The sequence below is a fragment of the Pipistrellus kuhlii genome, unplaced genomic scaffold (genome assembly GCF_014108245.1).
Source record: "Pipistrellus kuhlii isolate mPipKuh1 unplaced genomic scaffold, mPipKuh1.p scaffold_m20_p_11, whole genome shotgun sequence".
In the NCBI taxonomy this organism is placed as follows: Eukaryota; Metazoa; Chordata; class Mammalia; order Chiroptera; family Vespertilionidae; genus Pipistrellus; species Pipistrellus kuhlii.
Window position 1 is genome coordinate 42,186,830 of NW_023425416.1, and position 13,638 is coordinate 42,200,467.

A 13,638-nucleotide genomic window follows, 5' to 3' on the forward strand; every position below is an offset into this window, starting at 1 on the left:
TGAGTTCATGAATCCACAGCTTATTTCCAATATCGTAATCGTTTTCTAAGACAATCCAGACTGAACTTGACCAAAAGAAGAGCCTCCTACATGGCAACATGCCGGTCTCCTGGTCTCGTCCCCGGTCTCTGAGCCCAAGGTTGTTTTTCTACTCTTAAAGCACAATAACTTAAAAGGCTGCCTCATCAGCTTTTCCATCTCAAAGGAAAAGCATGTTTGTGTCCCCGCAAAATAATATACTGAATCTCACCCACAGTATGACAGATAGTATTAGGAGGTGGGGCCTAAACCTGCTATCAACAGGGAAGTTCTGATCTGATCTCACTGTCACTATTCCTTCAGCCAAGCCCTAAGAATGCAACGTCCTGTGGGGCGCCACTGTGGCACTGAGAGGCCCGAGAGACAGCTTCTGTTCCCACCGGCCGTTCACTAGACCAGTGTTTTTCAACCTTTTTTGGGCAAAGGCACACTTGTTTCATGAAAAAAATCACGAGGCACACCACCATTAGAAAATGTTAAAAAATTTAACTCTGTGCCTATATTGACTATATATAAAGTAATTCTCTTGAATAGGAATCAAATAAACACAAAGAAAGTATTATATAATTACTTTATTATGAAATATTAAGTAAACAAAATAGTGAAAAATTATAAAATTCTTGTCTTGTCTGCACCTATGGCACACCAGGCAACATCTCGCGGCACACTAGTGTGCCGCGGAACAGCGGTTGAAAACGCTGCACTAGACTCTGATTTGCACATCAAGGCCAAAGAGTAGAACTAAGTCCATCATTCCCATTTCTAAAGCCACTTAAGTTCTTTAAGGGTAGAGTTATTTAAAAAAAAAAAAAAAAAAAAAAAAGTGCATCTGTTAGGAGGAGAAGAAATGGAGCAGAGAAATAGCCCTTGTGTAGTATGGTGAGCATTAAAGACAAATATCCTTTATAATTATTGCAATCTTAACATACTGATTCAGTTTCACCTTAAAATCTCATTGTTCTTTCTCTGCCCATGAACCTCAATAATGTTCTTTTTATCTCACAAAGAATATATCTTGAAATGCTCCCTTTCTACAACTTCCATAGTTTGTGAGTGTGTGAGGCGAAAGGGCCAGAAGGAAAAGGCAGGCAGGTGAGGAAAGTGATTTTCCCTTGAGATCAAGGAGGCGATTTCCCATGACCACATACTTCACATAAATTAATGGAAAGGTAGCTGTAAATTGAGAGAAAGGGAAACAGGGGCGTGAGCATCAGTCAGCTGCAGGCACACGAGGACACAGAGCAGATACTACCTGTCTGGGACGCTGCAGGTGCTCTGCTGTGGGGAGGTGAAAGCGGGCGCTGCGGAGGGACTGTTATTCACATAGGCTGTGGGGGCGTCGGGCCACGGAGAACACTAAGGATAGAAACAAAAATAAATTAATAGTATGTTTTTAAAGGGTGTGGAAGAATACTCTGTATTTCACGATCTAATCTGGCCAAACAAGATTATAAAACACAAGACATCTGACACTCATCAAGCAAAGGCATGGGAACATATCATATTTCCTTCTATGTGGCAAGGAAAATTTTTACCTGCTCTGTGTGTCTAGACACTGATTAATTTTAGAGAAGCCCAGAAGTGATGATAGCAGCAAAACATCATCAAGGTATATTTATATACAATTTGCTTTCAAGAACTTTTTACCTCCCTCTTTATCAGTTCTCCAAAAGGTGCTTATCAAGGTTTAAGAATAGCAGAGGCAAGAAACGATTCAGAAGCAACATCTGACATCACACGGTGGCCAAGACAGTGTCTGTCCTTCCTAGTGCTCCTTCTGCCCTCACCAGTACTCACTTGCTTCCTTCATTTCTCTAAGATTAATAATCCTCAAGTAAGCTGAGACCATTCCAGTGCCAAAATACACCTGTGTATGGTACTGCCTATTCCTACCTATCCACATGTGTTTATTTTATTTTTTAAAATATATTTTTATTGATTTTTTACAGAGTGGAAGGGAGAGGGTTAGAGAGTTAGAAACATCTATGAAAGAGAAACATCTATCAGCTGCCTCTTGCACACCCCCCACTGGGGATGTGCCTGCAACCAAGGTACATGCCCTTGACCGGAATCAAACCCAGGGCCCTTTAGTCCGCAGGCCGATGCTCTATTCACTGAGCCAACCCATTTGGGCTGTTTATTTCTTATATTTTCTGGACATGGCATGGTGAACTAAAGTATTTTTTCAGCTCTAGACACAATTCTGACCAAAGATAGAGCACAGCTACAAAGACATATTGACATCAAAAGCATGCTGACAGGCCAGCATGATATCAAGTAAAAGTCTTCAAGCCTGAGCAATGGAGGGAATCTACTCACTCACTCCACATATTCTTCCTAAAACTAATCTGCTTGAGGAAACCCTTGGTTTCAAAGATCCTCTTTCATAGTCACTCTTCTACTTTTCACAAAAAAGGCATCGGATCTCATGATGGCTAACCATGGGGTATAAGACTCTTCCAAATCAAAGCAAAAAAAAAAAAAAAAATTTAGGGTAGTTACTAAGAAAGTATAATACATGACTCTAAATTAGGGAGTTAGTGGAGAGTATGAGGAGATAAATGATTTTAGAAGGAGACCTGACTTGGGGTGGTCAAGACACAATAGTGTACACCGATGACGTATTGTGAAATTATGCACTTGAAACCTGTATAGTTTTGTTAACCAGTGTTACCCCACTAAGTTCAATAAAAAGGAAAAGAAATAGTCTGTGGGTTAATAAATATTTCTTTTGCCTCTCAAAAACAAAAATTAAAAAAAAAATTCTTCCGTATGTCTGGTAGCTTCCAATTATTTGCTTTCAAAACAATTCTGGAGGATCTACCATTAGCTGATACAGTGTTAAAATAACCTACTAGGGTTATATAAAATCCATCACTGGGATATTTGGCAGATAACTCAGAAGGAATTTCAAAACCTGAAAGACACTGCCGAAAGAAAAATAAATATCTAAATAAACTTTTCTTAATCCATAAAAAATCTAGAATTGGGTTCTACCCTGAGATGTATTTCCAACAACACTTCTATTTTTATATTTTAAAAATTCTCATCAAAACCTGTATGGCCTGCCTGGTTTGGCTCAGTGGTTAGAGTGTCATCCCAGGTGTCAAAGGGTCTTGGATTAGATTCCTGGTTGGGGCACATGCGAAAGGCATGATCAATATTTCTTACATCAAGATTTCTCTCTCTCTCTAGAATCAATGAAAAAAAGCACGCACTCCTCAGATGAGGATTAAAAAAGTGATTTCTATGATTTGTTTTGATAAGTTGGTACCAAGAATAAAGCTTCAATTTTTCAAGGGACTAAAGAGCCTATGGTCACAGGACATTTTAAAACATTTCAGGCATAATAGTATGTCCTATCACGGTAAAACTAAGGGGAGGGGAAGAGAAAACATATCAAGAAGAGCAGGGTAAAGTTTCGTGAACTTTTAAAATGAACAATGGTGGGTGTCCAATTGCTATGGTAGTGGAGTCTAAAGAATATACTTCAAAAAGCAATGTAATAGGTTTACCTTAAATTTTACGTGCAAATACTCATTAGGTCAGAAAATTGTCTCCTTTTACAATGACTTAAATGTATGAAGAACACTTTCAGATGTTAACATAAAAACGTGGACGGGAGTATATTTTTTCTTAAAACTCTTGAATATGAAAGAGTCATGACCACTAGTGTGAAGGAGCTAAGACTGTGCAGCACTCTGGGCAGAAAGGAAGTCTCTTCAATGGTTACAAGAGCTTAAAGCAACTGACAGCCATCAGAAGCATCAATACAAGGAAAATAAGACAGAAACCCCGAATCTTATTTACAACTGCCCATCATGTATTCTTCAAAAATGGGGAAAATGACTGCACTTATTGTTTCTGCAACTTTCAAAAAAAGGAATTTACTGGCTGGACAGCATTGCTAAGCATATTGCATAGCGTACCAATTTCACTATAAACTTCACACAAGGCCATTCTTTTACTTTTCACCTTAGGAAGTCGTTACCTTCCCGGCCTCTACAGTTTGAGGAACCTAAGAGCTTGTGAGCCAACTGACAAATCAAATAACTATGGGTGTGCCCTGTTCATAGCCATCTCCACTCCCCAGATCTTCCTGCTACACCGTCCTCCTCAGACACTAACTACCATCACTAGCAAGGTAACTGCAAAGTAATATAAACCTTTTCATGTCAAGCCTCCCAAAATCTGCCTTGTAATTTTCCCAGCTGTCTACGAGGAAATGAAGCCATCAAAAGTTGCAGGTTAGTATGGCAGCGCAACGACAGCGACACCAAATTGCCTGAAACCTCATAAACATATCTATTTTCACTTACACATCTAAAGCTGTTAATAGCTGACATCTAAAACTTGCCCAATAAATAAGAGACTCGATTCACTTAACACAGTGGTTGGCAAACTCATTAATCAACAGAGCCAAACATCAACAGTACAATGATTGAAATTTCCTTTGAGAGCCAAATTTTTTAGACTTAGGTAGGTACATTATTAACTTAATTAGGGTACTCCTAAGCTGGCCTTTGCTAAAAACTCAAGGGGCCAAAGAGCCGCGGTTTGCCAAACGCTGACTTAACAGTAGAAAACTAGTGTTTGGTGAAAGCTGGTTGTGTGGGGAAGCCTCTACTCTTAGAAAAGAATGGATTCCGAGTTCTAAAATGGCCACCAAGCACCAAGACCTGCCTGCCTGTGTTTCACAGATTTCTCTAGCAGTCTCAACCCAGGAGGGTAAAGGCTACCAAGGGATATTTTCACAGTTTCTTCTACCTGGTCATTCTGCCCCGTCTTTAAAAGTAAGCGAAGGTGCAGGGCCTGTGTTCCTGAAGGCAACCTGTGATCCATCACCTGGCCTGGACCCTTAGTCACGCACTGGCGCACTGGGAGCACAGTCCCTCCTCAGGCAGACTAGAAAATGATGACCCGCCTGAGACTGCAGAAATTGGCAGCCCGATTTGAGCCAATAAAATACAGCTCAGAAGCAAAGAAACAGACACAACAAGAAATGGTTTTGTTGGGCAGTAGCACTTAGGAGCCAACCACAGTGCCTCTATTCCACTGGGACCATTTCTCACAGCACCTTTTATCTTTAACGGATGAGTCTGGATATCCCTCTCTACCGACAGCCATCTGCAACTAACTAGCCAAGACTAAGAAAAATGTTGCCTTCCTCTGCAGGCATTTGAAACAATGAAATGCTGCAGACTTTCTTTGTAAAACAGGTACCCAGCTTTTTAAAAAACAGGTTTCCAGGAGGAGCTCTAACCACCCTTAAGAAGATCTTAACCAAAGCAAATGCAGCCCAGGCAGCAAGCAACACACACAAGGAAGATGTGAAATCCCAGGCTCCCAGGCCAATGAACTGCTGACGTTTTGCATACTTTAGATTTGAGTCATTAATAATTTAAAAACAACTCTACCATCTTCAGATTAGCTCTGGGCTCGAGTAGATTTAATTTATTAATTATGAGAACCTACTCCTTTTAATTAGTGGTGTAGTTTCTATAAAGAGTGGAAAATGATTCGAGTTACCAGTATTTCCCCCAAAAAATTTAAGAACCACTTCAGCTGAAAAATCCTAAGAAGCTAAAGACAAACTCAGATGGAGTGTATAGTTGTTCCATACAACTTTTGACTGGCATTAAAAAACCCAGTTAAAATGCAACAAGTGTACTCCCCATCCTTTCAGACTAGTCGCTTACAGTTTTATTGTACAGAGAAGCATTTAAAACATTTTCAGTCAATGCTTTTAACTTGGAGATGATGTTCTAGTGATTGTGCTTGTGACTTCGTAGTCAACAAATAATTGGACACATGTTTAAGAGTGAAAAATTCCATTTTTGTCACTTTAATAGGATGAACACTGTAATAATAGTGTAGCCATTAATACAGCTATGTAAGAAAAGGTTTAATGCTCTCTGTTTACATTTACTGTGGATATATAGCTGATCTAGACTGTTAGATGGAGAGTTGTGTCATAAAGGAAGAATTTGCTATACTCAAGCAGAGAAAGCTCATATTTAACCAAAATTCGACTGGCTATATGTTTGGGGGATCCGGATCTGAGTATAGCAAGGTGCATTGCTCTGGCCTGAAGCACAAGTTCACGATGCAATGCAAGTTCACAGTGCAGTGCAAGTTCAGTGCATTGCTGAGAGGAACACTGATGCAGTCAAGGCCATTTTCCTACCAGTGCTGCCAAACAGGCTTTTAAAAGCACAGACAGACACACATTCTTACACTACATGCAGGGAAACGTGACACAAAGTATTGCATGTTAATGTCAAGCTTGCTGCCATCATTTCTCTAAATATTCATGACATTTTCTTATCAGTTATATACATGAGGAAGCAAAACCCTTTAAAATTAAACAAAAATGCTAACTATTTTTACTAAAGACTGTACTTTCCATTAATTTTAGTGCTCTTAAAGGAAGTGTGTGTGCCGAGGAGGGAGAGAAAGGGAATGACACAGGGAGGGAACACATTTTTGAGTGTCGTTTTTCCCTCTAAAACCACCCAATAAGTTCAACTTTGTTTTAAAGTGTTAGATTTAGGAAATTTTCCTCAGCGAGGAACAAACAGAAAGCAGGAAGTCTAAACAAAAGCAAATTAAATCAAGACAAGGACATCAAAAACAAATTTGGCTTTACTTTTCTGTGGAAGTAGGTCCTATATCTAACACTGCACAAGGTTTCCTGCACAATGAAAGGAGAAGAAGTCCCTTACACTGCCTCGCTTTGCCAGAGAATCACCGTAGTCTGCTGGCAAAGTCCGCTTGCTGGACTTTTTCTGCTCATGTTCAACTGCATCTTCAATTATAGGCTCAAGCCTCATCTGGACAAACACCAAAGATTGGGATCAATGTCTTTTCATTATACAAAGAAAGATCCAATATCCTGTTTTATGTCTCTGCAGTCCAATTAAACAATTGCATGATTAGCAGGATTCAAAGTTAAAGAAAATGCAAAACCCCAGCAGTGACAAAAATCAAACTTTCTAGGCCCCGGTTAAATCTCTTGCCAACTTCAAGGTTTTTAAGGTCTGTTTCTGAGACCTGATTGGGATTTCAGCATCTTCATTCAAGATCCCACCCAGGAAACTAATCCATTAAAATCCCAGAATTTAAACAATATATTTCCCCCACAAATTTCACAAAGAATATATGTCAAACTACCCCCCAACCTTCCCCAATCCCTTCTTGGCAAAACTCATCCTTATAAATAGTGCCAATATGCAAACCTCTGATTCTCTCCAGACACCAAACTGCTGCTCTGCATTACCTCTGTGAGGATTGTGGTATCATAGGATGGCTGATACTTTTCTTTTTCGTGAGCAGTTCTCTTCTCCATCTTCTCTCGGTCAGTTTTTTGCTTCCGGTCTGCACCTTTAGGCTAAAAAACAGCAGATTATTTTGTCCGTCAGGTTACAAACAACTTTATAAGCAAAATTGGGCCTTAATTACTGGAAGCCTGGCTTCCATCTCTTACCTTAAAAACTTTGATTTGGCAGCTCGCTGAGTGTAGATGATCTGTATATTCTCCATTTTCATTCTGCTTAAAGGTGTCCACCTGGATCCGAAAAGGCACTCCCTTCTCGCCTCCATGCTTCCGGGGAGTAAATTCTGTGCTGATGCAGTGTACCTGGACAATTGGAGATGGATTCAAAGTACCATCCACTGGTTTGTCCCTCTGGATGTCCTGTCACCGCTATAAATGTACGTTCCTTTAAAACAAACTCCCACATCTTGGCCAGGTATCTGTTATGAATTTCTCTGATTGTTTTTAATATATGGCTTTCCTTTCACAAAGCCAGCTGGATCTTTCTGCACTTTGTGGGAATGAGCTCTTCTTTCCCATTCCAATGCCTCTCCTGACTTGCTCTGATCATGGGTACAACAGTACAGAGGCTTCCTGCCGACTTCCCCTACCTCCACTCCAGACCCTAAACTGCTCCCAGACCCAGCTAAGCCTTGCATGTGGCTCAATTCATAGCAACCTTGAGCTCATCATTCAGAGCTTCCACTATTGCCCTCTACTGTGAAATACCCTAACTATACATTCACTCATCTTACTGTTATCCCAACCTCCATCAACTTGGAATACTTTTGCCTGGGGAACTTCCACAGCCCAGAAAGCCCACCACTTGTCCTACCTGTCCATCTCAACTCTTCTGTCAACCCTTCCAAGGGTTCTAAGGGCATCTTCCATCACTATGCACCCTCACCATGGAGACAGCTTTAGGATACGTCACAGGATCAGTAAACGGATTTTTGTAATTTCAGACTGATACACATCCTGTCTTCTAGTGACTCTCAAAGTGAAAACTGATCTCAGCAGGATACTGTGCACAACCTGAGATTTAAGGCCAGCTCCTACATTACTTTCATTCACTGTATATCTAGTTATCCTGTTAGACAAACAGTATGAGAACATGTTCAACTAATATGAACCATGTTCCTAGTGACTACTAACTGATGGGATACAGTATTTGCCAAACCACAAAAATTCAAAATACCAAAGATTCTTTACTGTTCACAAAAACCACAGTCTACATAGGCTGGTCAGCGATTAAGCAGTATATTTTATTCTCGTAAGATTAACCCACTCAGTATTTTTAATCTTTCCACTTACAAATCTGGACATCCTGGGTATTAGAATTACCATGGGTTTCACTGTATATATATTCTATATATGTATTTTAAACTTCATCTCTTAAAGATACAAACTGAGTACTTACGGTTGACATGAAATGCCCGAGAGTTGCTTTAAAGTATTCCATCAATAACTTAAAAAAGGGAAACTATTCATAACGTGAAGGTAGGTGATGAGTACACAGAGAATTCATTCTTATTCTCTTACTCTTGTGGTTTGAAAATTTCAGCATTAGAATGTTGCCAACAGAATCTTAGAACACTTTTTTTGCAGTCACATCCTTTTATATGGCAGCTTTGGTTCCAGAGAAATGGATCTTATGAAAACTGCAAGTTTTGATTACTGTTACTACCCAGTGGTAAAAGTAACATTTAAATAATGCTTGACATATCAGCTTGCCTTCACATGTGTTAGTCTGTAATAACAGATTTCGTGTATTAACTTCAATTTAAGTGTATAGTGTATTTTTAAAGATACTGCCAGAAAGTTTACAAAGAAGCTTTTATTTTTTAAAATAAAATTTTTTTATTTAAGGAATTTCACGTGTTCTGAGTTCTTCCACTGCTTTAGTTCCTCCTGAGTTTGAGTCTTAATCTTCTTACTCCCTTTTTTGCTCAATCCTGATGTCATTTCAGTCAGTCCACAATCTTTTTAGCTGAGCTTCTTTGATCTACACTTGAATATGGACATGCTTCAAAAACTCTGCACCTTTAATTGTTGGGAGCTAATTTCCTCAAGCAATTTACTTTAGGGCCGTGGTTAGGGTCTAAGTAGATGGATATGCCTGGTTTTTTAATTTCAGACATCTGCTAAACATGAGTAAGTGCAAAATCTTCACTTCTAAGCTATCACTCCCTAGAATAGGACAGATCTTCCGAATATATAAAAATATCTAAGATTAAAAAAATTAAAAAGATTAAGTCTGTTGAAGTTTTAGCAGCTGTCCTGTTATTCCTTCCCACAGATCTAACACACAGTTCTGTGAATAAAGGAAGCAACATATTTATTCTATGAGGCGTTTCCAACGATGTAGGTCTACAGGAAAAGACCCATCGGGATAGACCTCAATCTATAAATAGCTTTTAAAGAAATTTATATTATGCATCAAAAAGTCAACTTCAAAAAAGAAAAAAAAGAAAAAGAAAAAGAAAAAGAAAAAGAAAGAAAGAAAAGAAAGAAAGGAAAGAAGAAGAAAAAAGGAATTCAACCTCATTCATGACCTTCTAAATGACAAGGCTAGTATATGTCTAGTAAAGTAAAAAATCCGAACCTGAATGAAAGCAGATGTGCGTTTTGCAGGGTCCCACAGAAATTCAACTGCATTTAACTGGCTTGGATTTGTCCTTGTGTCAATTATTCCCACGGACATTGGGATATCTGTATTTTAAAAAAGAAGTCATAGAAACTCGTCTACTAAGAATAATTTAAAAGCTTACAGCTTACTCTAATTATGTTTTAGTGAAAATGTTATACCTCTATGCCGCACTTTGTTTTTCCATGTTCTCTGTGGTCAACCACTTCAACATCAAAACCCACCTAATGAGTATCAGACTTTCTCCCACCATGGGTTCTATTTCATTTTAATCAGAATATGATGGATGAATCCAAAGGAGAATTAAATAAATGGTTTCCAACTCATAATATTACTGGCGCAGGGTCTTTCAGTTTCACCAAAATTCTACAGCTGGTCCTCACACAACATGGGTGGGAACTGCACAGATCCACTTATGTGTAGAGTTTTTCAATAAGTGTATTTTTCCTTCCTTATGACTTCAATAAGATTTTCTTTTCTCTATCTTAAGAACTCAATATATAATATACATAATATACAAAATATGCGTTAATTGACTGTTTAATTATCTATAAAGCTTCCAATCAACAACAGACTATTTTGGGGGAGTCTAATGATGGGCAAATTTTAACTGCATGGGGATCAGCCCATAACTCCAGCGTTCGTTGTTCAAGGGTCAACATTTTAAACTATAAAACAACTCAAGGCACACAGAATCCACTCACACCAAAACACTCTCCACACAATTATACGTGGTACCAACACGGGTATAACTAAAATGCCTTTATATTTCCCTCCATGGTCTTCTGATGGTCACTGTACCTAAATCAAGAAGTCTATCTCCTGGGCGATTCCACTTCCAACCTTCGAGTTGCTGATGCTCTGTATACTGTAGCCGTCTATCATGGAATACGACTCTTATGATGCTCTATGGAATAAGTGGGGGAAATGAGTACTTTTAAAACTGTTATAGCTAAAATGCAAAAGCAGCCGAAACTCGTTTGGCTTAGTGGATAGAGCATCGGCCTGCGGACTCCAGAGTCCTGGGTTCGATTCCAGTCAAGGGCATATACCTTGGTTGCGGGCACATCCCCAGTAGGGGGTGTGCAAGAGGCAGCTGATCGATGATTCTCTCTCATCAATATTTCTGACTCTCTATCCCTCTCCCTTTCTCTCTGTGAAAAATCAATAAAATATATTTTAAAAAACTAAAAAAATAAAAATAAAATGCAAAAGCATTTTCACTTCTTATGCATTCCTATAATAGAAGAGCATACAAAAACAAATTCTGCTTTAAACAGTTTGTAAGTTAACTGTATTGCTCTTGTATACCTGGATTACAGGTACATGTATTTGTTGCAAAGAATTAATTTTGCAACAAATTTAATTCAAATGTAAAGATCCCAAATAAAATGGTTAATTAGGTATAATTTGTATTTAAAAACCTGATATTATGATTCAGAATTAAGACACATGCCCACAAAACTCATGAGTAAGAATTACATTTCTAGGTAGAAAACATTGGATGGACACAGGAATTAATAAAATAGACAGAGAAACCCAGGCACAATGATAAAACTGCTAATTTAAAATAACAGTTAATAACTGAGTGTCTGTAAAAAGATAGTCTTCTGGGGAGAAGAGAGGACATCTGCATCCGCCCTGAGAACTTATAGGCAAAATTCACTCTCAACTTTTTACTTGAAAGAGAGTGAAGAAAAACCAAACCAAACCAAACCAAAACACACCAAGGCAACTTTATCCAAACACTCAAGTTCTTAAAGGAAAGACTTGTAATGCCACAAACTCTAGGCCAAGTCTCTGTTCTCCACCTATCACCCTTTCTTCCCCTTCCACAGGTTTGGGGAGCCAGCTTCTATTTCATTCCAGGGCCAGGATTAAAGAAGTCATCAAAACACATTCAGATGCCAAATTTGTACTAATTAGTGCTTCTGAGATATGTATCAATAATTTTCTCAGACTATGCTGCAATAAGATAATCATATTTTCTTTTTTAAAGCTACGTATTTTTATTGATTTCAGAGAGAAAGGGAGAGGAAGGGGGAAAAGGGACAAGGGAGAGAAGGGTGGGAGGGAGGGAGGGAGAGGGAGGGAGAAAGAGGGAGAGAGAGAGAGATATGATGAGAGAAAATCATTAATCGGCTACCTCCTGCACACCCCCTAGAGAGAAAGAGAGAGAGAGAGAGATATGATGAGAGAGAATCATTAATCGGCTACCTCCTGCACACCCCCTACTGGCAATGTGCCTGCAACCAAGGTACATGCCCTTGACGGGAATCGAACTTGGGACTCTTCAGTCCACAGGCCGATGCTCTATCCACTGAGCCAAACAGTTAGGGCTAGGTCGAATTTTAATCAGGTGTGGTACAGTTGGTAGTTTTGTCCGAAGTTGAACCAAGCTGGCTAGGACCAAGGGCATGCCGAGACATCTTCAGAATTCTAAGTTTCCTAGACACTGTTAAATGAGAGAGTTGTCTGGCTCCTTGAGCAGACATTTAGCTATTTGCCACTAGTGTACAGTCAAACAAAATATGGCTTGCTTAGGGATAACAATGCTGATGACTTCATAAAACAATTCATCTAATCAGTGAATGCAAATATCGGGAAATGCAAAAATAATTTCACTCATCCTCTAGGGCAGTGGTCGGCAAACTCATTAGTCAACAGAGCCAAATATCAATAGTACAACGATTGAAATTTCTCTTGAGGGCCAAATTTTTTAAACTTAAACTTCTTCTAACGCCACTTCTTCAAAATAAGACTCACCCAGGCCGTGGTATTTTGTGGAAGAGCCACACTCAAGGGGCCAAAGAGCCGCATGTGGCCCGCGAGCCGCGGTTTGCTGACCACGGCTCTAGGTTGACAAGACAATGATCCTTTTCCTTCATCTTCTCATGGATTGAGGGCTTCCTGCCCCAAGCATCGGAGGAATACTAAAACATGTCAAAGACTCTCCAGCCTCCAGGTGCTGAGCACCTGGCTTACCCAGACACCCCAAATTTGCTAGCTTTAGTATTAATATCCAAGGCTGCCTTTTACATGCTCGCCCTGTAAAGGAGAGTCTTTCCAATCGCATGCCTTTTCACAGTGAGGGCCCAGCAGCACCTGGGCCCCCAATATGCCTCTCTGAGGGGAGATGGAAGGATCAAGAGAACTCATGCTTCTCTTTTGCTAATACTTAGCCACACTGAAGTTTTGCCTTTTCCTAATTAAGTTTCTTCCATAAGCCTTGCCCTGTAATGCTATGGAATTGGTAATAAACCATGGAACATGATGGGTGAGGCTAGAAGGACCCACCATGCACAATGGAAGGGGTGGGGACAGTTCTGAAGATATATCTTATAAGCAATGGGTTGGCAGGATAGTGATTACACTGTCTGGAATGACTGCCTTCTTCATTCATCAGTAGGGTAAATAGAAATTTCAAAACATTTTTGAAAGAAATATTAACAGGTGAAATAAAAGGACCTTTTGAACTTTCATTTTAACACATTTTCCCTCGTGTTATCTTTTACTTTTAAACAGAAACTTAAATTTTTTGTAGTGATGGTAGGTCTTTGCACACATAGCTGCAAGTAAATTTCATACGGTATGTTTCCAAAGGACTTTCACACTACATCAATAAATTAGGAGCTTT

The 13,638-nt window shown here is 39.3% G+C and overlaps 2 protein-coding genes and 1 non-coding gene across 11 annotated transcripts in view; 1 reads left to right on the forward strand and 2 right to left on the reverse strand.

Moving 5' to 3' along the window:
* FBXL2 (F-box and leucine rich repeat protein 2) overlaps positions 1–394 on the forward strand; it is a 54,101-nt gene extending 53,707 nt beyond the window's left edge. The window contains exon 16 of the transcript XR_006741149.1: positions 343–394. The gene's annotated coding sequence lies outside the window, so the exon portion shown is untranslated. The remainder of the gene's footprint in view (positions 1–342) is intronic.
* Positions 1–13,638, reverse strand: part of UBP1 (upstream binding protein 1) — a 47,906-nt gene that overhangs the window by 13,907 nt on the left and 20,361 nt on the right. For 7 of the 9 annotated variants that reach the window (XR_004986893.2, XR_004986895.1, XR_004986896.1 and 4 more), the window contains exons 4-9: positions 10,803–10,908; positions 9,960–10,066; positions 7,526–7,678; positions 7,319–7,429; positions 6,765–6,872; positions 1,292–1,395 (exon numbers count right to left, since the gene is read on the reverse strand). Coding sequence is in view for 5 of the 9 variants with exons in the window: in XM_036431768.2 (XP_036287661.1) it covers positions 1,292–1,395; positions 6,765–6,872; positions 7,319–7,429; positions 7,526–7,678; positions 9,960–10,066; positions 10,803–10,908 (689 nt within the window). In the remaining 4 variants the exon portion in view is untranslated. The remainder of the gene's footprint in view (positions 1–1,291; positions 1,396–6,764; positions 6,873–7,318; positions 7,430–7,525; positions 7,679–9,959; positions 10,067–10,802; positions 10,909–13,638) is intronic. The other 2 variants (XM_036431766.2, XM_045579355.1) reach the window with 2 other exon arrangements.
* On the reverse strand, positions 9,628–9,758 carry LOC118715802. The gene has a single exon (XR_004986959.1). It is a non-coding gene; the product is annotated as a small nucleolar RNA SNORA18 (small nucleolar RNA).